Raw genomic sequence first — 23,171 nt, 5'->3', positions numbered from 1 at the left:
TTATGGATGGAGACTTGAACTGTGATATCCAAAGGTGATGATGTGGTGATGCAAATGGACTATGCAAAATGTGAATCAAACAAAATTAAGAATTGTCTCATATCTTTAGGCTACATACAAGTTAGGCGAAATTTCAATAGCTGTATTTCCAGAACCTTATTACAGCTTTATAAATGAAACACAGACTGTCCTGTTCCCTGAGAATCAAAATGCACAGGATGTGACACCTGAGTAACTCCTGCTCCTCTAAGTTCAGCAGTTCAGTGACTTTGCTGGACAGAAGCAGCACCTGAGGGACTCTACAATACCTGTTATTCCAAGTGGAAGACGCCCAAACTTAGATCTTATTTAATATCAGTTATCAACGATTATGAAATGCTCCAAGACAAACACAGCCACTGACTGGGTAAATATTTGCTACGTTACACACAAAGTGCTGGAAGTGTGATGTGAGTAAAATGAAGCTAATGACATGTCTTTGGGGCAGAAAAGATCCAGGAGACACTTCAGCTCTTCCCTTAAAGTGACCCCTGTATAACTTTTACTATACAGTTACCTCTATGGTAACAGTAACAGAGTAGTACAAGAAGAAAAGGGTCATAAGTCAGCAAATTAACTACACAACGATACCTAGATGCTTAGATTAGCCACCATGATCTACTGGTAATCTTGAACCAAGTAAGACTGCGGGGAAAAGCCTGTGTCTGAATTGAAAAAAACTGTCTTTTATTGCTTATGAACTCAACTTAACCATTAAAAGTTAAAAAGCTCCACTTAAACATTGAAGGGGGGCAGATTCCCCTGTCTGTCCTCACATCTGTGCCCTTATTAAATGTAAAATTATACCTATTCATTCATTTTCTATAATTGCTTATCCTGTTGGGGGTTGCAGGCGAGGCTGGAGCCTATCCCAGCTGACATTGGGCAAGAGGCAGGGTACACCCTGGACAGGTCACCAGACTATCACAGGGCTGACACATAGAGACAGACAACCATTCACACTCACATTCACACCTACGGCCAATTTAGAGTCACCAATTAACCTGCATGTCTTTGGACTGTGGGAGGAAGCTGGAGTACCCGGAGAAAACCCACGCTGACACGGGGAGAACATGCAAACTCTGCACAGAATGGCTCCCACACCCTTGGGTTTGAACCAAGAACCTTCTTGCTGTGAGGCAACAGTGCCTATATTCCCATGTTTTGTGTGTAAGTGACCGATGCAAACAACTGTTTTTGAAATTGGTCCAGTACTGAGTGAGAGCGCATCAACCAGCCACTGCAAAACAGGCTGTAATAGGCAATGGCACACTGTCAATTTACATCTACTTAAAGTGCTTGTTTTTGCCACTGACAGGCTCAGATTGTTATTTTAAGTGTCTGACAATTTATGGAAAGGGCCCCTACAGAGAAAGACTTTTTTGTTAAACAGTAGGATCCTATTTGTTTAACCAGAAACAGCCCCAACATCTCCAAACCCACCAGACTCCATTCAAATAAACAGTAATTTTATCATCATGAAACACACTTTATTTAGGGTCAAAAGAACAAAATAAAAAACAACAAAAACAAAAGCTGTCTTACTTCGTCTTTGCACTGTTCCAACAATCACCTGCTCAACCCTTAATTCGCCCAGTTAGATGTGAAGAGATATTGACTCTATGCACTGTAAAATTACTGTTTATTTAAATAGAGTCTGGTTGGTTTGGCGATGGCGATTTCAAGGCTGTTTCTGATCAACAAAAAGGATCTTACTCTTCCACAAAAAGGTCAGCCTCTGTAGGGATCCTTTCATTAATGATGTGAGACACTTAGAGTAATAATCTGAACCACTGACAATGCACAAATGCCCTGAATGATTACTTTGCAGGCTGTTTCACAATACACACACATTTAAAAAAGTTACCCTTTAAGTGTTTGTCTTTTTCAGAGCAGCCATTTTGATGTGTCATTGTAGGACAAGGTGGTACTGGTGTAAAAATTAACAACAGCTGATTTCCATTTAGCTGCTCACTGTCATGACTTGCTGGGACACGTGAATAAAGTGGATCCAGTAAGACCTGTGCTATTCTTTTTCCTTTCCTATAACAAGTCAAAATATCTGTTGTAAAAGAGGCCTATTTTCAAATATGTTATCTACAGGGACTCTTCAGTGCTGTATCGTACAGTAGGCAACTGGACTTGCTTGAGTGTCTTGAAGATGTTTCGCCTCTTAGCCAAGAGGCTTCTTTAGTTTCGAACTGAAGAAGCCTCTTGGGTGAGAGGTGAAACGTCCTGAAGAAACTCAACAAGGTCCAGTTGCCTGTGATATAGCACTGAAGATAACCATGACCTGGATGACTGAGAATCTTCACCAACACCATCTTCAACATTCTCAACAATAAAGACAACAGACAAGTTGATTTTATGTTCTTTCTTGGTTGCTATTGAGCAAACACTTCAGAGACAGGAGTTGGGGATGGGTAACAATAGTCAAGAATAGAATGGCATTTGTCCACTATACTGTACACATGGACTGTACTGTACATTACAATTGTTGTATGGCTGTTAAGCAGTGAATGCAGGGATTTTATACACCTCCGACATTCTTTACAGAGCTGGGATCCCCTTTGGCTGGAATACACACCAGCTGACTTGGTCCCTTTGATGGCGGCATTTCCCTTGTGAAGGGGAAAAAAAAGAAGCAGCACAAACTTTAAACACATGAAGTGGTTTTTCTCTTTCTCACACACACATACAATCACGCATGGGCGCTTGGCACATGCACACACACACATAAATCATCCACTGCCCAAATCCGTACATCTCTGTCCAAGATACTCAAAAAAAAGATAAATATTTGACTTCAGCTACCCAGCAGAGGCTGGTGTTCCGGCTTTGTACAGTATTTATACCTGTATATTATATGCTATAAAGAATTTCTGTGACATTAAAATTTATTAAATAAGGGAAACATAAATTTGTAGTAACAGAGCAACCACTGCTTACACTGATTGTTATGAACTGTAAACTCATAAAGCAGCTAATAATTGTGAGCTTTAAGTTCACTGTAACATCCGTGACGCCTGATGTTGCCTGATGTCTCGTTCTCGTTCACTGTAGTACACTGCTGCAGCTTTCCAGCTCCGTAACATTCCCTGACGCTGAGTGGTCTTCCGCACGTTCCAACATTCCCTTTTCTCTGTCCTCCTGCTCAGTGCGTCTCCTCTTGGCGCTGAGTAAAGAGCTGCCGAGGCACTGTGAGAGCATGGGTGGCAGTTTAGTTTTAGAGGAGTCCTTCCACTGATTCCTGTCCCTCTGCAAAACATTCCCCCCGTCTGGAGGTTGGAAACACTGTACACGGCACTTGGGGACACTTCTTTGCAGACTTTAACAAATAAAGGCTAAGCAAGAGTGCTTTGAGGAGTGGAGATCTGTCGCCATTGTGTTATCTCCCACTGAGAACGTTTACACCTGCCAGGGAGTTGAATAGGGAGTGCTTTGGTGTCCCAGTGTCCTTCATACCATGAATTCATTACTGCCATACAATACCAGCTGCTGTGGTATGTCTGGAGGGTCCCTGCCGTGGCCACCACCGTCTCTGGGGTGCCTCTGGGCTGAATGCTTGGCCCCCTTAAGTTTCTGCTTCCCCTTCTCTGGATTGAAGGTGCCTCTGCTGGTAAACTGGGGCCTTTCGTTACATGCGCCTTCCTGATCTCCTGTAGGGCTACCGTCTATGCTGTCGGAGCGGGAGGCTTGAGGTGCACTCAGAGCCTGGGCCTGGGCCTGTGCCGGACCGGAGCCTGAGGTGGGAGACTTGGAGTGGAAACGAAAGCGCCGGGTCGTGGTAGAGGAGGAAGAGGACGATGGGTGGAAGTGGGATGAGGAGGAGTAGGAGGACACACTGGAGCAAGAGTCAACAGAGTCCAGGGACTCAGGCTGCCGGCGGAGAGCGCGGCGTCGGGGGCTCGTCATGTCAGATCTCCGAGGCCAGGGGGAAGTCAACGCCGGACCTCTTTCTACAATGACAGGCAAAGACAAGTCAAATATTTTGTCTCCAATTATAAACAATAAAAGCAAGGTGAAAGGTTGAGTTCTGATTTCTTGCATAATGACATACCAGAGAAGTCAGAAATGGCTCCCTCAGAGTCCACGTTGAGGTTTTCAGAGCTGTCAGCTGTCCCAATGGAAGCCTCAGACTCCAGGGTCTCATCATCCGACGCTCGTGGCTCCAGAGCCAGCATCTCAAAAGTCAACTCCTCTCTGCAGAGGCAAACCGATTGAAAAAGTGATGAGACACAGCCAACAGTGATAACACACAAACATTGCAAATGCTATTTTTGTAAATTCAGCTCTTCAAAACAGTCATTGTTCTAAAACTTTTACGTCTCAAGTTAACATTATCAGAACTTCATGAGTGCTTTTAAAGTGTTTACTTCTCTTTCTGCAGACTCTCGATTTGCTCCGTGAGCACTCTCTCTTCTTGCTGCATGGCTGCCTGCTGATGCTCTGAGATTTCAGAGAATGAGTCCTCTCCCTCTTCACCGCCGCTTTCTTCTATCACGGGATCCGCCACAGACGGCAGCCGTGGACTAACCGGCGGCGAGGGCGTGTAGTAGCTTAACCGCTGTACATGGCCTTTTCCCTGAGAAACAAATCAAGGGCAGAATGTGAATACTGTGTTTGTCTTTGTTTGTAAAGAATGTTACACCATCACATTAAGTACATTTCACCACTTTTAGCAATCAGCTACTCGCTCACACATGCAGTGAGTGGACCGCAATAAACGACCAGCCACATTTAAAAACAGCACAGCAGCACTTAAAGACTGATCAAAACACAAAGGTAGATACAGCACAGACTTTACCTTTTTAGTTGCATTTGTCGTCTTAGAGCAAAAGTGAGAAGCAAAAAGAGGAGCAATCAGTAATGCCAGAATCATAAAGGTCAGTTTTAAATGTGCACCATCAAGGTCAGGAAAGTGACCTGCTGCCTTTCTAGTGTGTCAGATGATGTGCACGTCTCAGTAAGAATCCTTTCTCAGCTCTTAGAAGTAAAGCTAACAGTAACTGTTGTTAGATATATAAATATAATGTTAGAGAAATCAGAATCCTCCAATGCTTAAAGGGAATGTTCACCCCCAAATCAAGTATTCATAGGCTGAATCTAAATGTATGGACTTCACCTCACTTGCAGACTTGTGGACACGTTCCCAAGAAGTCTTTGAGTGCTTAGGGCTGTCCAAATCCACAATTCATCTAGTACACAAGGGGCCTCAAATGTACATTCTGCAGACGTCCAGAGAGTCTGCTAAGGGCAGACTTCATTCATTTAATAACCCACAATTCATTGCATTACGGACGTGACGTGTTGTTTTCTTTCAAACATTTCTATTTTTGAAGGCATGTAGCCTGTATGTGATGTAGAGCAGTATTAATAGCCTACATTTTTGTTGAGTCGCACAATATACATACAAACATACGTGGGATTTATATCTTGTTATCTGCAGGGACAGATGAGTAGTCACTATTCACTAGCTTATATAACATATGTGAATATGACAGCAGTGATCGTTGAATGTTTCCACGGCAACAAGTAAAACGGTCTCAAGGGCCGTCTATGAGCCGCTTGCAGTCTCTGCCCTTGCAGACTTTACGTGATGACAGTGAACATCACATTAGGTAAAAATGAAGTCCATGAGGACTCAATCCGCAGGTCAAGAGGGTGGACATTTGGATCCAGACATATTTTTCCTCTTATCTGTAGCGCTATTTATCAGTCGACATTGTTCTGTAGTGAGTTGCAGAGTGTTGCAGATATCGGCCGTAGAGATGTCTGCCCTCTCTCCAATATAACGGAACTAGATGACACTCAGCTTGTGATGCTCAAAGATACAAAAATACTTTTGAAAACTCAACAGCAATGTCTCTTTACAGAAATCATGACCTGGTTACTCAAGATAATCCACAGACCTTGTTGGGAACAGTTTCATGTGGGAACTACTTTCTCTCTACCAAACTACACCTGCAAACCGTATCAACGCGCAGAGGAAAGTGTGCGTCTACTGCTAGCTGACGTTACAGCTCAGCTAAGGAGGACGCCATTAATGTCTCACGCTGTCATGAGCCTCTTGTCCATAAGTAGATGCACACTTCCCTTTGCGCTGTGCACCACAAGCTGAGTGCCATCGAGTTATCAACCATCTCGTTCAATTATGTTGGAGAGAAGGCAAATGTCTCTACAGCTGATATCGCCAACACTCAGCAGCTCACACTAAAACAATCTAGAGTGATAAACAGCACTACAGGTAGGAGGAAAAATATATATTTTAGATTTTGGGTTGAACTGTCCCTTTAATGAGAAAACAACTTAACTGTCCACAAAATCATCTTATTTTAGATTTCCTTTGAGAGTGAAACACTGATGTAAGATCTCCAGGCAGTTTCAATACAAAACAACAACAGATTTTAAGTCATATAATGTGCTGAATGTCATATGTTCTGTACTCCACACAGCATACATGTAATGTACATCTAATTAGAAGCAGTTGCATGGTTGCGTAATGTTCTTGCGTTCATTCACAGGGGACAGTTACAGAAACACAGGCTAAGTGAAGTGATGAGTCATGCTTTAGGGATGGAGGAGACAGATGTTTAAAGAGATGAGACTATGATTGGTACCACAACAACATCACCACTGGATGATGACTGGGGGATGTAATCCATGGTGTGTGTATACATACCATAGTGCGCGCTATGCTCATAAACCTAACAGCTATTAGTACGGGTTTCTGGGTAAAGGAAAGGACAGGTTAGGGAGGAGAATCTGGAGAGGATAAAAACAGCTTACAAAGAAGGAAATCAAGAAAGGCACAGCACTGAAGGAGTTTTGAGGATGGCTCAGTCAGGTTAATTTAGCAATGAGTCGCCGCAAACACGTGATTCATTTGAGGGAAAAGTGGGATGAGTTATACTTGTTATCAGATCTTACCATCGAACGTCGAATGAGGGTCAGTCGGCACTTGGCTTTATTCTCAGCAAACTCCAGGCTGCTGATGTCCTTTAGTCGAACTCTGTACTTATTCATCTGTTCACAAATGATAAGTTCTACACACCTGTGGAGGGAAACAAAACCACTTCAGAGGAACTGGATATACGTAACGATAACTACGTTTACATGCACGCTAATATTACGAAAATGACAATATTCTGATGATATAGGTCACATGAACAGCATCATAAATCTGGATAATCTGAATTAGGTCTTTTTTCTTATGTAGCGTTTTTAGATTAAGACTTGTGGGATATACTGGCATTATTTGGGTTTTAGGAGCATTCTTTGGATATGTATACAGGACACTCAGAATCTGTGTTTCAGCTGGGGTTTTTACCGCAGTTTGCCTGTAACACTTTGTGATTCACTGCCTTATATCAGGCAAAGGCACAGAATTAATTTGATGGACATGAGGTGTACTCTTACGCAGTCGTCTTGCCGATGTCCTGGACACTCTGCAGTGGATCGATGGTGTCAGGACAGCGCAGGATACAGGGAGCAAACACGATAGCCAAGGCGTTAGCTGACATTCGGTTTGTGTCCTCTTGTAAGGCGATCCTAAAGGAATGAATTCAGTGTTAGAAGTATCTGTGAGGGAGAATAAAAGGCAGCATCACGTATTAATTCCACTCTTACATTATCACAAAAACAGATTTTTTACCTGACAAGATGAAATATGAGGCGCTCCAGCGTGTTCAGGTGAGTTCTGCTCAGCTGGTCAATAACTGAATACACCCCTCTGATCGTTTCCTTTTTATCCTGCAAACCTGAGGAGGCGTTCAACAAGACAAATCACCATCTACTGTTGCAGCAAACAAATATGTCTTGTACGGCTCACAATAATAAACTGTTGTTGTGAACAGAATCACAAGTGTGCTTTGTTATATTCAGTCAGAAATGTGCTGGTTACACAACCAGCAAAGATATTATATGAAAGGTTGTTCTCTCAGTTTGCTCAACACAATTTTCAAACACAAAATGCAGCAGAAAGACGGTTCATGTTACCTAAAAAGACAAAAAGTGTGATACAGAAAACAGTTGTGCACAGAGCCATGGACAGCTGGATTTCATTGCTGATGCACAGAGAATATTATTTAATATTCTAGAAGATATTAAAGATCGGTTCAGAATCAGTATCTCGAAACATTTCAGGAACCAAGTGAAATTGAATTGTGTGTTTGTAAACTATGAACAAATGGTGTAAGAAATAAATGTAAACCTGGATGAAAGCAGAAGTTCCTCTTAACTGAAAATGAGAAATGTATTATATTATGTATTTTATGTGTTATATTTTCCGACAAGCTCGGCAGCTCTCCAACTGTGTTAAACAGTATGTCAAAACTCTTGCCGTGATATTTGACTCCACCTTTAACCTTTTTAAACCTGGGAGCAAATAAGCTTGATTTCTTCTAAAAACACGGGAAGAAGGCAATGAGCAAAGAAAGACGACATTACCCGAATAATTAACAAGAAATTAGTAAAAAGAGAAAAATAAAAAAACAAGAAAACTAGTAAAAAAAAGAGAGAAAAGAGATAAAAGAAAGATAGATAGTCAAACACAAATAAACAAACAAACAAGGAAAGAGTGCTTAAAAATTATAATAATTCAGTAACATAATTTTAAAACTTTTTTTTTTTTTTTTTTTTTTACCAAGTTGCTCATTGCTATTTTTTTTCTATTGTTGAGACTATTTTAACTCTCTGTACAGCGGTATTAGTCAGTCCTCTCTGTCCCACCTATAACTGATTCAGAACGCCGCTGCTAGGCTCCTCACAGGTGCAGGAGAGACCATACCACACACTGGCTGCCAACTCATACAGACAAATATTAGAAATGCAGGTACTCAGAACTGGTGAGTACAGACCCATTTCAGGCACTGATTTGGCTTAACACTGGTTAACAAGTTGACACTTTTGTTTCTCGTCCGTGCTTGACTGTTGAATCAGTGAGATGAGCTTTTGTTTGTGTGTTATAGGAAGAACAGCCGATGCTTATGCTGGTGCTTATGGCAACCCACATAAAGGAAGACAGAAGAAAGTGTGATGCGTTTGAAGCTCTTGAAAACATGAGCAGGATACCGGACGTTGATCACTTACCCATGGCACGTATAAACTCCTCATACAGCTCAAATGTCAGCAGAGGATTGGGCAGGTCTCTCAGCCACTGCTTGAAAACACTGGCGATGACGTGGATGTTGTAGTCGTCCAGATTCATGCTGTCGACATCTGTGTGGTCACAAGGAGAGCGCAGACAAACCAAACCAACACTTAGTAATCACATTTATTGATATCCATATCCTACTCAGAGTTAAAAGCCAGCTAGCATCTCTCACCTGTGTCGAGTCCCTGCTTCAGTTCCTTGATTTTATTGGTGGAGCCAGACTTTCTGTATATTCCTTCAGTGTAGAGGCCGTGCATCTCAATGTAGTTGATAAGCTTCTCTACCACCAGCGGCACCGTCCTCTCGTCGTTAGTCAGGCGAGAAACCTCCACTCCGAATTGCCTGGAGGAAAGCTCCGGATCAAACTGTTCACACACACAAGACATGTTGAGTTGCACACACCAACAAAAAGTAATATGTTAAAACGCTTCCAAGAAAAATCTCAGTCTTGTTTTTTAAGAGCGAGGACTGCCTGTGTATCAGGTGGCAGAAACAACACAAGCTACTGTACGTAAACCAACAGTGCAACAATTAGTGACATGAGACATTGTTGTGTGGGTGCACAATATGGCCCGCTCACCTTCTTGCTGCACTTGGTGGTCGTCTTCTGGCAGCACTTTCTGTGGCAGGCGTACCGGCACACTGGATAAACACAAGCAGACAAACCAAACGGGTCATTTCCACTCTCCACAGAGAGACAGTGCCTCCTCATTATTCAGCAGAAAAGTTGTGACAAAAGAAAAAAAAAAAGTTATCACTTCAGAGACCAAAGCAGCATTAGCTGGCGGGAGGAAAACATCCTGAGGAAATAAGGACAAACTGTGTGTGCAGGGAAATCTGTGGAGGGACGGAGCCGCAGACCCCATGAGTCCTGTTGAAAACAATCTGATTATGGCTGAGGAGGGAGAGAGGGTGGGGCTCGCTGTCTGAGGCCACACTGAACACAGCTTGGCCACAGACATGATTCAAGTGTGTGTGTGTGTGTGTGTGTGTGTGTGTGTGTGTGTGTGTGAGTGAAAGTTCATGTGAATGTCTGTGTGACAGAGGGGGATGTTTGTGGTCACAACGATTTGGCATGAAAAGTTATTTCTTCTTAAAACTATAAATACATTAATTTAATATTCTGGTGTTGGTTAAATCAGAACAATCAGTTGGCTGTATGGGAGTGTGTGTGTGTGTGTGTGTGTGTGTGTGCGCGCACGCTGAGGCAGAATTATTTGACCTTTTCACCACCAAGATCCCGTCCAAGTCTAAAAGTAGTTTCCACAGTAAATCAGAGACCTGTTTTATTCGTGTTCATGTCAAGTAAAGAAATTGTAGTAAAATCTTTTATTTCTAAAGGTCCAGTGTTAGGGATGTGTTTAGGATGTCGGTGCCTCTATTGGCAGAAATGGACTATAATACTCATAATTACCATAAAACTTCTACTAGTAGCCCAGGTTATTATTTGCCTACAGGCCTTTTATTCCTGTCACACAAAACTGTTGCTCAGCAAAGATGGAAAATATGATCAAATTGTTTATTTTAACCAGTATGAAGATTACTTGTATAAAAATTAGGCTTCAAATAGGTATGACACTCATCAACAATTGGATTATATTCATCCAAATAACTTTTATAATGACGAACTGCTTGCTACCAGACCAGGCCTCTATTTGAGACAGGCCTTTATTTGTCAAAATGTGTCGCCACGCTGGGCTAGTAAAAGGGACTGGACTTTTTGAAGTTTTGCAGTATGTTTTCATCCGTGTATAATCACCTGAAACTAAGAATCTTGTTTCTGTTACATTAGAAATGAGTCATTTATATTGATGTATGGAAAGTGCCCTCTTTTACTGAGTCCACAGTGTTGTTTCTACAGTAGCCCAGAACGGACAAACCCAGACTCACAAGTCAGTCTTCAGACGCTTTGCTTAACTAAAGACTGATGTCTTTCTCCCTGATTTTGTGTTTAGATGGGCGGATACAATTTCAGAGTTTAAAAAAACTCCCTACGTTGCAGAACCAATAGTAAATCTGCAGGGCGGTCCTTCGGTGGCTCGCTGAACTCTTGTGCTCGTAAACATAGTCCGACTGCGTTAGAAGTTTTAAACCAAGTCGCTGTAAGTCCTTCATTTCCACAATCTTGCGAACTGAGCACTGATAAAACGGAGGTAAATCTCTCGGCATCCATTTTCAAGCTCGGACAAGAAAAGGGGAAGCGTCCTTTTAAAAAATGCAAGAGGTGTTGCTTTGTTGCCGGCCGTTTTCTCCGGTGTGTTAAGCACACTTTAGAAAGGAGTGTCCCCAGACTATCAGAAGGCAGAGATCTCTGATTGTCTGGTGGCGACACTAAGACAAACCAAACACAAGCCCTTTTTAGACAGGAATTGTGCAAATTTGCAGGAAAGCCCAATCAGTCTTTTTTCAGCATTGGCAGTATAAAAACAAAATCGGGGAGTGCAGCAAAATGCCACCTGCCTACTTTTGTTTATACATAATGCACCTTTTTCGGGGCAATGGGGGGCGTGAGCAAGTAACAAAACGTGTAGCTCAGCATGTGACGTAAACAGTGACGTGGGAGGGAAGCTGCAGCTGGTCAGTCTTTTGGCCATTCTCTTGTAAATCGGCCTGTTCTTGACTGTTCCTGTCATCTGATGGTTAATGGCCTCTTCATTTGCGAGGGTAAGGAGGGAGCGCAATTCCTTGTCTCCCCAGCTGCTCATCTTTACAGTGTCTGTCAGGTTTGTGTTTCCCTCTTGCTACTAGCTGCTCGCTAATTCCTGCTATCAGCTGTTTCCTGTTTATCCACCGCCAGTGGGTCACACGTGCGGCGCCATCAACAGCTCCTCCCACAAGTCTTCAACAGCCCCTCCTGTTGCGGAAGGCAGTCTGTTTAAACTAAAAGGGTTGCGCCACTATGACTACCCTACGAGGTGGAAAATTGGGCACCTCGGATCAACTCGCCATTCTGCCTCTGTGTGTCTAAACGCTCGCAGCTTGCCGGCAAATCGGCCCAACATTCGTGGAAAATCTGGCAGTGAAAAAGGGGCTACAGTCTCTAGACAGGGACATTTGCATTTTCGCATCGGCCACTGTAGTTCTCCTACACACTTGGAAAACAGGAGAAGTTTCAGCTGGTTGCCATCTGCAACCTCACTGCTGGATGCCACTAAATCCTACACACTGGACCTTTAAAACTCCTGCTGTATCAACCCACATTATCAATCAGTGTTTCGCCTCTGTATGTGAGATGCTGGTGCCTCTGCAAACACATAAATGTTGCATTTTCAACATCACTAATAGTTTAAGGCTGCAACTTACAATTATTTTCATGAGCAACTAATCTGTTAATTATTTTGTCAATATACTGTCGAAAATAGTGAGAAATGCCCATCATGAGTTCTCAAATCCCAGTTTACAATTTCATGAAACAGAGAAAGGCAGCATATTTTAAATTAGGAAACTGGAACCAGCAAATACTGGGATTTCTGTCCTTAATAAATGGCTGCAATAATTACTTAAACACAATTGCCGTTTCTGTTCATTTAATTATTGATCATTTATTTTATTCTCTTTTTAAAGATATTTTTTGGTAATTTTGCCCATTAAAAATGAGACAGCGTCAGGAAAAGCAGGGGAGAAAACAGGGTGACTTGAGGCAAAAGGCCGGACTCGAACCCAGGCCGCTGCATTATGGACTCAGCCTCAGTGGTGCACAGGGACGCCCAATTAATATATCGTTTTTGAAAACATACCTCTCCCAAGCCATCCATGGCCTGCAGAACAGCCCTTTCAAGACAGCTTTCCTCAGATCTACTCTGTGACATTCAGGGATTCTCGAGCTCTGCTGAACCCCTGCTGTGATACTTAACATGCACACTCACATTTGCACACGCAGGCACGGTCCATCATCCAGATGAGTGACGAGCAGTATTCACAGTATGTGGGGATGCTGTACTGGGTGGATTTGAAGATGTGGCCGTTATGCTCCTCCACCTGCAGAGAGCAGCAGAGCACAAGTTCATTCAGAGTTCACATGCATATTCCCCCTCACACTTATGTGTGTGCTTTTCTCTTCTTCATTTTTTTTTTTTTACAGCCTTTTCTATTCTGGTCGCTGGTGTATTTATATCTTGTTATTCCAAAGAGCAGATGGGGGTGTAGAGGAGCGACTGTAAGAGGTAAAGTGTTGCCTCTCTGCTGTTAGTATTAAACTAGTCCAAACCCACTGAGTGCACAGTTGCCCACGTACAGTTTCACATGGTGTGTATTTGGGATACAGGTCATAGGAAATTGCAGATTAAATAGTCAACTGAACCCATTAAGAAGAGCAATGTATTCAGACAGAGTGTTTGTGAATTTGATAGTACAATTGCTTTATTGAAAGTACAGTAGTATCATTGCCAATAGTGGTAGAATGGTATCATTTGTCAAACATGGGACAGACAGAATGACTGACTGACAGAATGACACACTGACAGTTTCCGTGATTATGTACAACATACCATACCATGACTTAGTCATACCAAAAATTTGAAAAAACCCCCCAAAAACAAACATTGGTCCACAGGGGGAGCCACAGCGATCGGTCGCATTTTAGCCATTTTTAAGCATTTTTCTGTTGTTACAGCGCCACCCAGTTGCCAATTAAAGTTAAATTTCTCCAGTCACCTTGAGGCGTCCTGTTCTACATATCTACCAAGTTTAGTAAAAATCCATATGGCAGTTAGGCCTAGATAAGAAATGAGCTCTCTAGCGCCCCCATTTTGTTTGATGGGGTCAATAATGGAGGGGTCCCCTCAGATTATGTGTGGTCATATGCCTACAAAGTTGCGTGGTGATGGGTGAAACCCTTGAGATGTTATACACCTTTATGTGATGAGCCACGCCCTCCGCAATATTCATTGCCTTATAGAAGCTCAGTTTTAGTAAGTTTTCCAACTTTTGCCAAGAGGGAACTTTAGATATTGGTCCCTAGATTATGTTCACCGAGTTTCATGCAGATCGGTCAAACTTCTTAGGAAGAGATCGATTTGAAGTGTTTTTCAAAAAATTCAAAATGGCGGAAAATCTATATAACTGGAAGTTATGGGTTCTTGAGGCAAATTTGTTCCTCATGAGGAGAGGCATCTCTGTGCAAAGTTTCATGTCTCTATGACATACGGGGCATGAGATATGCCCATTCAAAGTTTGCAATTTCAATCGGTTGCTATAGCGCCCCCCTTTGGCCAATTGATGTAATATTGCTTCATTCACATCCTCCCATGACCCTCTACCACTGTGCCACGTGGAACAGACGCATAGACAGAGTTTTCGTCATTATATAGTAAGATTCATGATGAGAAAGACGACTTACAATGTCAGTGTCCTTTTTCCTCCGCTTTTTGCGTTCAGGTTTAGGTACCTGCTGTAGTGATAAAAAGACAAAACAGAGCAACAGGTATGTTCTAGTATTTATTAAGTTATGTCTCGGGATATGTAAGCATTATTATCAAATATCAAGATGATGATACATAAAATCACTTAACTCTAGGAAACTAACGGACAAATAAACCTTTACACAACATGACGTTTAAAGGTTGTAAAGATACTTCCTTTACTTACACAAGGAAAAACATTACACATTCAACTCTCTTATCAGATCCTTAACAATTAAGGTATTTTTTTAACCTTGCCCCCATAACAGAATAAATTCAAAGAACTAAAACTGTTCCAATAGGTGTGAATTTGCATATTTCCCTGAGCAGTCCGCAGTTTCGTGTCTTTACCTTGCTGAGCGTGCTGTCCTGAGATTTGTACACCTGCATGAACTCATCCAGGAAAACCTTAAAGGTGTTGACCCACACTGTGACAGGAGACTCTCTCCAGTCCCTCTGCTCCTGCCGCATGGTCTTCTCCAAGATGTGTTCAAACAGAGCGTAGAGGTCTTTGTAGCGGATGCTCTTACCGTCGTCCATCTAGGAGGGAAGACGGAGGGGTCACGGGAAGAGCAAAGTATCCGCCTACCTTGGAATCCCGGTATGAAAGACCTAGTCCTTTATCTAGTACTTTGATTTGATGACAATTTTGCACTCCTAATGGCTTTGTTTGAGGAAGAATATCATGAGTATAAGAATATATTTCAGTTTTAAATGATTGTTTAAACAGCGTTGACAGCACTTACTGCGAGCGCCGTAGAGTAAGAGTTGAAGATGTTCAGACGGAATTCCTTCAAAGCCTTTTTAAACACGACGTCCACCATGGTGTCCTTCTTACTGTCCTCTGTGTCCAAGTCGTTGATCTAAAATAGACACCACAATCATCTTGAAAACTGATGAAAACTCAACAGGGGTTTGGAGTCACTCTCCTTCCTAACACATCTGCATCTACAGTATAAGAGAGAGCATGTTTGTACCTTCTTCATGAGGAAGTCGTTCATGCTCCTGTAGTCGTTGGTGCAGGTGAGAATCTGCAGCGCGTCGTTTTGCCACTGAGCCGGCTCCAGAGCCACGCTGCTGATCTTAACGCTGCGCCGTCGCTTCACCTTGGGAGACGGCTCCTTGTTCTCCTTCAGGTCTCTGAACCCTCGATCCAGCGTCAGGTCGGGACTGCAGGGGGGAGACATGTTCTCCTGACCTGCTGTGTGCAAGAGGATCAGTCAGTGACACCTCAGAGGGAATGATACCACTTTAAAACAAAGGATTTGTGCAGTCAAATGAACCTTGGGTGCGCTCAAAGATTTAAATAAAGACAGTACTTTGGGACTCAACATGAAAGTCCTGGAAATATATGTATTTGCTTTTGGATAACGCACCCTCTCCCAGCAGTGGCCCAGTGTCTCCATAGTCACCATCCAGGGAGTCGGCCCCACAGATCAGCTTCTCTCTCTTCTTGTCCCCGTACTTTGTCTTGCCCCAGAAACGCATCTTACGAACCCTGCAGCAATGCGAAATTAATAAACAATCTCTCACTTACAAGTGACAAAAACATCCTTTTGGTAAAACTAGCAACGCTAAGTTGACGAACAAACCTTCCATCTTGTGAGTTCTTGCGCATCGAGTCCACTTTGACCAAATCTCCTGACGACATGGCTTTGTGTATCTTCTTTTGCTCCTCAGAGCTTGCAGGCTGAAACAACATCAGGTTGGACAACATGTTAAAGACACGCCAAAACCCTAGAAAAGTCTATTTATTGTGAGTGTCCATGTGGCCCATGAGTATGTGATCTGAGGACAGCTTCAAGCCAGTAGATGGCAGCATCACATCACTGCAGCTGCACCAGCCACACTGTACATCTACTAGAAACTTTCCCATGTAGCTTAACAATAGGATGACAGATAATACTTGTGAAACATATGGCACAACAACATATGACAAGAGGAATAAATCAGGAAAATAACAGTTAAAAGAGTGTTTTAAGTTGGTGAAGAAAGACAAGAGTGAATGATGATCTTTGTCAAGTATTCCCAAGGTTTGACTCGTGACCAGCGCTACATGCCAAGAGAGGAAATGTGATCAAGTGAACATGCAAACACTGTTAATTAACCAGGAAGAATAAACCAAGGAGAAGAGTCAGTGTTAACAGCTGTGAGAGAAAGATAAGTCAAATCATGTTAGAGAAGCAGCTACGTTAAAGGTTTAGTGTTTGAAGGGAAAACACATTTCAAAAACTGTCCTGCATCAATTATGATGCATGAAGTCACATTAATATTCAGTGTTGACAATGGGCCTCAATCACCAAACATTTATAAGAGGGGATTTCATCTTAGAACTCAGGCAGTTTTCACTACATCCAGCTGATCACACTATTCATCGACACAAAGTAGGGTTTTATGGTGATGTCACTGTCTTGATTGTGTGCTTTGCTTTGTGCTTTTGTGTGTTTGTTTGTGGCTATGTGCTTATGTGCTCTTCTATGGACATGTTATTTTAATGTCTTTTTCTTACATATACACATATACCCTCAACCTGCCAGGGACTGCAGATGAAAATTAGCCTGTAAGGTTAAACGTGGCACATTTACATGACTTAAGTGATCATGTTCATTAATGTGCACTGTCCTTTTCTATTTGCAGAGAGTGACCAGAGCAAGCCTTCAGGGGTCAGTGTCTCTCCTGTGTCTTACAGTATGTTTTTGGCCTCAGATTTGAGATGTAACCTTTCTTTTTTCTGTCACCAGCTGTGTGCTCATCTCCAGATTCATTTATATTCACTACTGACTCTACTGAGCTCATTTGGCGTTCTCTTTCTGCAGAAATTCCTCAACTTTATAACTACTGAAGTTTTTTTTTTTTACATCTACAGTCCAGTGCTCCACCCTCTCATCTCTGGGCTTTCATTTGGGCATTCTTGACTTCACTCTCTCGACTTTTCTTTTCAATTTCTGTGTGTGCACATGGCCCTGCAGTCTCATGCCGTTTAATGTAAATTTGTGGGGTGGTGGGTCATTATTATAAGAACACGTGCCAACAATTCTGCCCTTTAAGAACACGTCATGAATCTGACGTAGACTTTTCTTCAAAATCTTATTTTGTGTTTTATATTGCTTGTTTTAGAGCTTTACATTTTTATTCTGTATTTTAGTTCTGTGTTGTCTGTCTGTAACTTATGTTGCTGCTCAAGAGGTTTTTCTGGTTAAGTAAAGGTTAAATAAATAAATAATCAAAAAACTTTGGGAAATATTAGTGACTGAGGCCCAGTGATTTCTGGAGGGGTTGTCAAACCAATAAAATATTGGATTTATGGTTGTTTAACAGCCTTGATTTTGTGTCTTCAAAAATTGACATGAATATTCATTCACCAATCATAAAATCACTGTATATTTTCCCCTCTATTGGAAGCTAAGCGTTTGTTTTAGTACACAGGTATTTCAAAATGTCTCTGAAATACCAGCCTTGAAACACCTTTGAAATGTCTTCCACTCTCACAGAAAGTTAGTGTACATTTTTAGAAAGTTTGTTGAAGCCCAGTTTGAGTCAGTGATGTAGATCGTCTCTGCTGAGGGGGTTAGAAATGTCAAAGAGAAGCCACGCTGTAAGAACGTGTAGAGAGGGCCACTGTTGGCTGGGATGGCGCCTGTTACCATGTCTGAGTCACTGAAACAGGACTCTCTCAGGCCCGCCTCCGTGGAGCTCTGTTTGGAGAGGGGCAGACTGTAATGACGGGGGCTGGTGGGGCTGACGGGGCTGTCGCCATCATATTCATCCTCGTCTGAATCGCCCCCAACTGAGGTGATGGGGGCGCGGGTGAGGAAGTCGGAGCGAGTCCGTGCCATTCTGGCTTTCTTTTTTTGGCCCGCTCTGCCGACCTGGAGTTTCATCAGAAGTGATAACAGCATGTTTAAAAGGAGCCTTTAATAAGAAGAGCCTCAGTGCATTGAGTTCTTCATGTAGGTCAGCTGAGTCGTTTTTAGTGTAAAACTGGGAGCTGCCGACAGCCATTAATTCAGACACAACACCAAAGGCACTCCTGCAAACTTGCAAACACATGCTACATGTCCGTCTTCTGAAAGAAAAAGGAGAGTTTACTTACATCCCGCGCTTTTGTTCCTTTAGAGGGTTTAGACACTGGAGAGGGTCCTTCTCTGGGAACGGCTGCAGGGGTTTCTTTAGCGACAGCGTCACCGTCAAACCTGGAGGACAAAAAGAGGAAGATATAAGTACCAAAAAGTATTCCATATAGTGGCAACCAAGAATGCAGGGTTTAACATTTACAATCTTTTTTTTTTTTTTTTTTTTTACTTTCCTTGTCAGGCAAGTGCATCAGAAATCTGCTTGCCAAAGTCAATTTTTACTTGCCCCTATATAAATTGTTTCATCTATTCTCGATTATCAAATAACAACTAAGATTATACTTAATTGTCATGAAAAATGTCCCCATTTTTTCCGCCTTGCTCTGAAACTTGTGGCAAATAAGTACATAGCTGGAAATCCCCTCGCATCCTCCAACACCACCCAACTAAACTCCTGATTCCATGATAATTTAAAAGCTCACTTGTGCTTCAACTCATTAACCTTGTCTTGAACTGCTGACATGTGACATTTTCTCCTGAGTGCCCTATGGGTACTGCGCATGTGCAATTCTAGACGGAGTTGAGAGGAAGGCGAGATGGCTCATTCCTTCGCTACTTCCACCATCAGCTACGGAAAACAAAGGAATACTTTGCACATCTATTTCCAATCAGGTGCGTAGGAGCGGGACGAGAAGAACAAAACTTGTAGAAAAGACTCACGCACACTTTCTAACTTGCAAAAATAACGATTTTAATGCTGCAACATTTCAGTGAGTAGACTTTCATCAAGCATGGCTTCTCTTTGTTACAAAACTGTTGGCCTGATGGAGGTCTAGTCACTGAAACGTTGCAGCATTAAAATCATTGTTCTTTTAAGTTAGACAGTGTGCAAGAGTCTCTTCTACAAGTTTTGACCATCAGCTACAGAAAAAAAACAATGTGTTAAATTATTTTTACCACCTGCCTGATCGGGCAATGAGTCACTAGATATGCTAGCCCGATGTGACATTCAATACTTATTGTTGAGCCCTGGAATGTCAATGAAGATGTCATTAAAGACACACCTAAAGCCACTGTGTGAATATATGTTGTGTATCTGGTTATGGCATCTTTAAAATCAGTGAGGTATAATTTTTTGTTTGTGGAAATGTTAGCCGATCCTGATGAAAAATGGTGCAGTCTGTGCGTTACTATTTATTTCATATTTAATTTCCGTAACAGGGACATTGCACAGCTATTAAATAATATATATTATATAAAAAACACAATATATTCATGACACAATGGTCTCAGCAATAACAACGGCAACAACAATACAGCTACAACATTAAGATATAACCCGATTTCATAATGTCAGATCAAGTGTTTGAGTTCATGTGTGTTGGGTACATGACTAGGTGGATTTTAGCCGTGATTTCATCTTAAATTTAAAACCAACAAAGCTGTTGCACTGTCTCATCTCACTTGGTACTGAGCTCCAACAGTTTGTAGCTCTAACAGAGGAGACTGATCTACCAGACTCAGTGGATCTGTGCTGTACTGCACAGTCACCTCTGTTGGTCGTCCTCTATGTCCTCCCATTGTCTGAGCACAGTTGTATGAACTCTTTTAATGAAGGAGTGACCAGATCATTAATCACTTTGTACACTAGACTAGCATCAGCAAGACACACAGAGCTGTCAGAGGTCAGTAGATTCTGCCTTTGAATGATGTCACTATGTGTTGCTTTCAGTTTATTCATCTCAGCGTCAGTGGCCGTTAAGGATAGACCGATACATCGGCCGGCCGATATATCGGGCCGATATTTGAGTTTTTTTACTTGTATCGGCATCAGCCGATACGCACGTGGGTTCGTGGATTTATTTTTCCCTGGCACTTTTTTTCATTTCAAAGTATGTGGTTAAGTTGAACAAAGCTGTTGAATCCTACTGTGTACAGTAGTTGTTGTTTTATTTATGCTTCAGCTTAAATATTTGTTTATTTTATAAAGACATTACTGGAAGATTTAAGAGCACTAAACTCTTTTTTTTATTTGAATGTATAATAATAATAATAATAATAATAATAATAATATTCTACCTGTTCTACCTCAACTTTTCATCTTGCTTTAGTATTTTTTACTGTTCAATAAATGTTTCTTATTTTAAACTTGAGACCTGTAATATTTGTTATCATTGTGTCATTTTTTTGATGTAAATTGAGGGAGCAAAAACAGTATCCGCCCCAAATATTGGCTCAAGAAAATCGGCAGTCCATAATCGGTCATCGGCTAAGGGTGATGGAAAAAAATCGGCATCGGCCCTAAAAAATCCGTATTGGTCTATCCCTAGTGGCCGTGTCACAAACCCAACAATATCTGAGTCAGAAATGTTCAAATTCTTCTCTTAGTACTCAATTAATATTAACACAAAACATTTAAGTTACATACATTTAATATATAACCTACTTGGCATTAAAGCTATGCTAATTGGGAATAAAAGCAAAACAACAATGTACTACTTCATTACTCACTTAGTAAACGTCACTTTGTCCTTCGGAGAGAAGAAGATGGTGCCAGGTTTATCTGTCATACTGACTGTGGTGCCTTGATTACTCGCAGGCTTCTTGGCTGCTGTTCTTGCTCTGGTTCCTCCATCCTTAGACTCCAGAGTGAGCTTGGGCGCCCAGCCCTCAGCAACGGGCCTGCTCTCCTTGCGTCTCTCTCTGGGAACAGAAGCAGGTGGAGGAGGCAGCTGAGGACGAGGGGCACTGCTCTGGAGGTCGACACTTGGAGGAGAGTGCACTGATGGGACAGTGGAGTCTGACTGTGTCCTGGCATGAGGAGGAGCGAGCCCCGCTGTCCTCTCGATCAGCAGGGAACTGGGTCTGACCGGCTTGCTGGAGGTTGCAGCTCCACCAGCGTCCGGTCCGCCCTGTCGGCTCTGCTGTATCCTGTGCAGAGCTTCTCCTCTTTGCTTCTCGAACATGTCTCTCTCATACTGAGCGAAGAAAAGGCGCTGGCGCTCCAGCTCTTCTTTCTGTTTCCTGATCTGCTCCATCATCTCCTTTTCATTCTGCTGCTGATTGCGCTGCCTCACCTCCTTCTCCTCGTTCAGTCGCACCAGTTTCTCTATGACGGCCTGGTCAGCCTGAGGGACAGAGGTAGGAACAGGGACGGGACCTTGAGGCACAGGCACTGGCTCTACTTTCTCCCCTGTCTGGGCTGCAGAATCTCGAACCTCTACAGGGGGACGGACGATATCACTCAGCTCTTCGCTTAGCGGCGTTTCTTTCTGCATGCTGATGACCACCACCACAGGGCGGCGCGATGACTCCCGCCTGAGAGGCTTGCCAACAGTGGTGGTGGCTGTAGAGACAGCTGCCTCTGTGTTTTGTTTGGGCTCTTCAGCAGGACGACGGGAGACGACTGCGCTGCCCTCGCTAGCAGGGACGTAAAAGGTAGGGAGGTAGTTCTCGATTTTGGGCGGATGTGTTGGAACAGAGGGGGGTGCCAGATCCGTTTTGGTTTGGCTCTGGCTGCCTGGGTGGGAGATATCATCAGAAACTGTCCTATGTGGTTCAGCTGGCTTCGGGCTTGTTGAAATGACCTCCACAGTGGGCTCAGGTACTGGAGTCACTGAGGGAGGGGAGCAGAGGTCCTCGCTGTCCGTCACCTCCTCTGTCGCCTTGGGAGGCTCGTCGTCCATGCTGAGGAGCTCAAAGCTGCCTTTGGAGCTCTGGCTGTCGGGCGTGCCCTGAGGTGAACGAAGAGGTGGTGTCACAGGGGGCACCAGTTCCACAGACCAGCGTCGCTCCTCAGATGGGGACGAGGCTCCACCGCCGGTCGCTCGCACCTTGAGGAGCTCCAGACTGAACTTGGCCTGCTCCAGCTCTCTCATCCGCCGGCTCTCCCTCTTGGCCCGAGTGGTTTTCTGGCTGGGCTCATCTGCAGTTCTGGACCGCTCCCTCACCACCACAGTGGGACTCTGGATCGAGTCTGCTGCTTCAGTTTGCACTTTTGAGGGACTCCCTCTTGTCCGACCATGTTCTCTTCCTTCTCCCTCCACTTTAACCGTGCCCTCGTGGCTGCTCAGGATTTGGAGGCTCCTTTCTCGCTGCCCATAGGAACGATCCTCCCACGTGCTGAGGTCCAACCCCATGATCCTCTCAGGCGCCTCCTCGTCTTCTGGTGAGAGACTCACCTGGCCATTCTGCAGCTGAAGCAGCTTCTCCTGTTGCTCCTCCTTCTCCCTCAGACTCTGCTCCTTCAGTTTTTTGAAGCTGTCGATCGAGAAGGAATAGTTACAACTTCATCTGACATCCAACTACCTCCTCCTCCATTTTAACCAGCTTAAGTTATTCATAACAAATTACAAGTACTTCTCCAAACTTAGAGTCTGATATAAAATTCCTGCTCTCAGCTGCTCAGCTGATCGCAGAGCTGCTTTGGGTTGGATTGCTTGCGTAATGGCGAGCTTTTACCAGGCCAGGCCTATTAGCACACTGAACAATGACCAAATACACAGC

The 23,171-nt window shown here is 43.1% G+C and overlaps 1 protein-coding gene across 7 annotated transcripts in view; it reads right to left on the bottom strand.

The window, feature by feature from the left end:
• Nucleotides 1–2,403: 2,403 nt before the first annotated feature.
• myo9aa (myosin IXAa) overlaps nt 2,404–23,171 on the bottom strand; it is a 163,459-nt gene continuing 142,691 nt past the window's right edge. For 3 of the 7 annotated variants that reach the window (XM_049597461.1, XM_049597471.1, XM_049597493.1), the window contains 21 exons: nt 21,177–22,925; nt 18,686–18,785; nt 18,237–18,461; nt 16,185–16,282; nt 15,969–16,090; nt 15,570–15,790; nt 15,339–15,455; nt 14,944–15,132; nt 14,532–14,582; nt 13,060–13,171; nt 9,774–9,835; nt 9,366–9,558; nt 9,130–9,258; nt 7,694–7,799; nt 7,459–7,590; nt 6,970–7,093; nt 6,722–6,769; nt 4,847–4,867; nt 4,416–4,624; nt 4,100–4,242; nt 2,404–3,998 (listed from right to left, as the gene is read on the bottom strand). In XM_049597461.1, coding sequence (XP_049453418.1) covers nt 3,499–3,998; nt 4,100–4,242; nt 4,416–4,624; nt 4,847–4,867; nt 6,722–6,769; nt 6,970–7,093; nt 7,459–7,590; nt 7,694–7,799; nt 9,130–9,258; nt 9,366–9,558; nt 9,774–9,835; nt 13,060–13,171; nt 14,532–14,582; nt 14,944–15,132; nt 15,339–15,455; nt 15,570–15,790; nt 15,969–16,090; nt 16,185–16,282; nt 18,237–18,461; nt 18,686–18,785; nt 21,177–22,925 — 4,651 coding nt within the window. In that variant the 3' untranslated portion in view covers nt 2,404–3,498. The remainder of the gene's footprint in view (nt 3,999–4,099; nt 4,243–4,415; nt 4,625–4,846; nt 4,868–6,721; nt 6,770–6,969; nt 7,094–7,458; nt 7,591–7,693; nt 7,800–9,129; nt 9,259–9,365; nt 9,559–9,773; nt 9,836–13,059; nt 13,172–14,531; nt 14,583–14,943; nt 15,133–15,338; nt 15,456–15,569; nt 15,791–15,968; nt 16,091–16,184; nt 16,283–18,236; nt 18,462–18,685; nt 18,786–21,176; nt 22,926–23,171) is intronic. The other 4 variants (XM_049597481.1, XM_049597500.1, XM_049597489.1 and 1 more) reach the window with 2 other exon arrangements.

This window comes from Epinephelus fuscoguttatus, linkage group LG2 (genome assembly GCF_011397635.1).
Source record: "Epinephelus fuscoguttatus linkage group LG2, E.fuscoguttatus.final_Chr_v1".
In the NCBI taxonomy this organism is placed as follows: domain Eukaryota; kingdom Metazoa; phylum Chordata; class Actinopteri; order Perciformes; family Serranidae; genus Epinephelus; species Epinephelus fuscoguttatus.
The sequence above is the reverse complement of the archived record's forward strand: the minus strand, read 5'-3'. Positions and strand labels throughout refer to the sequence as shown.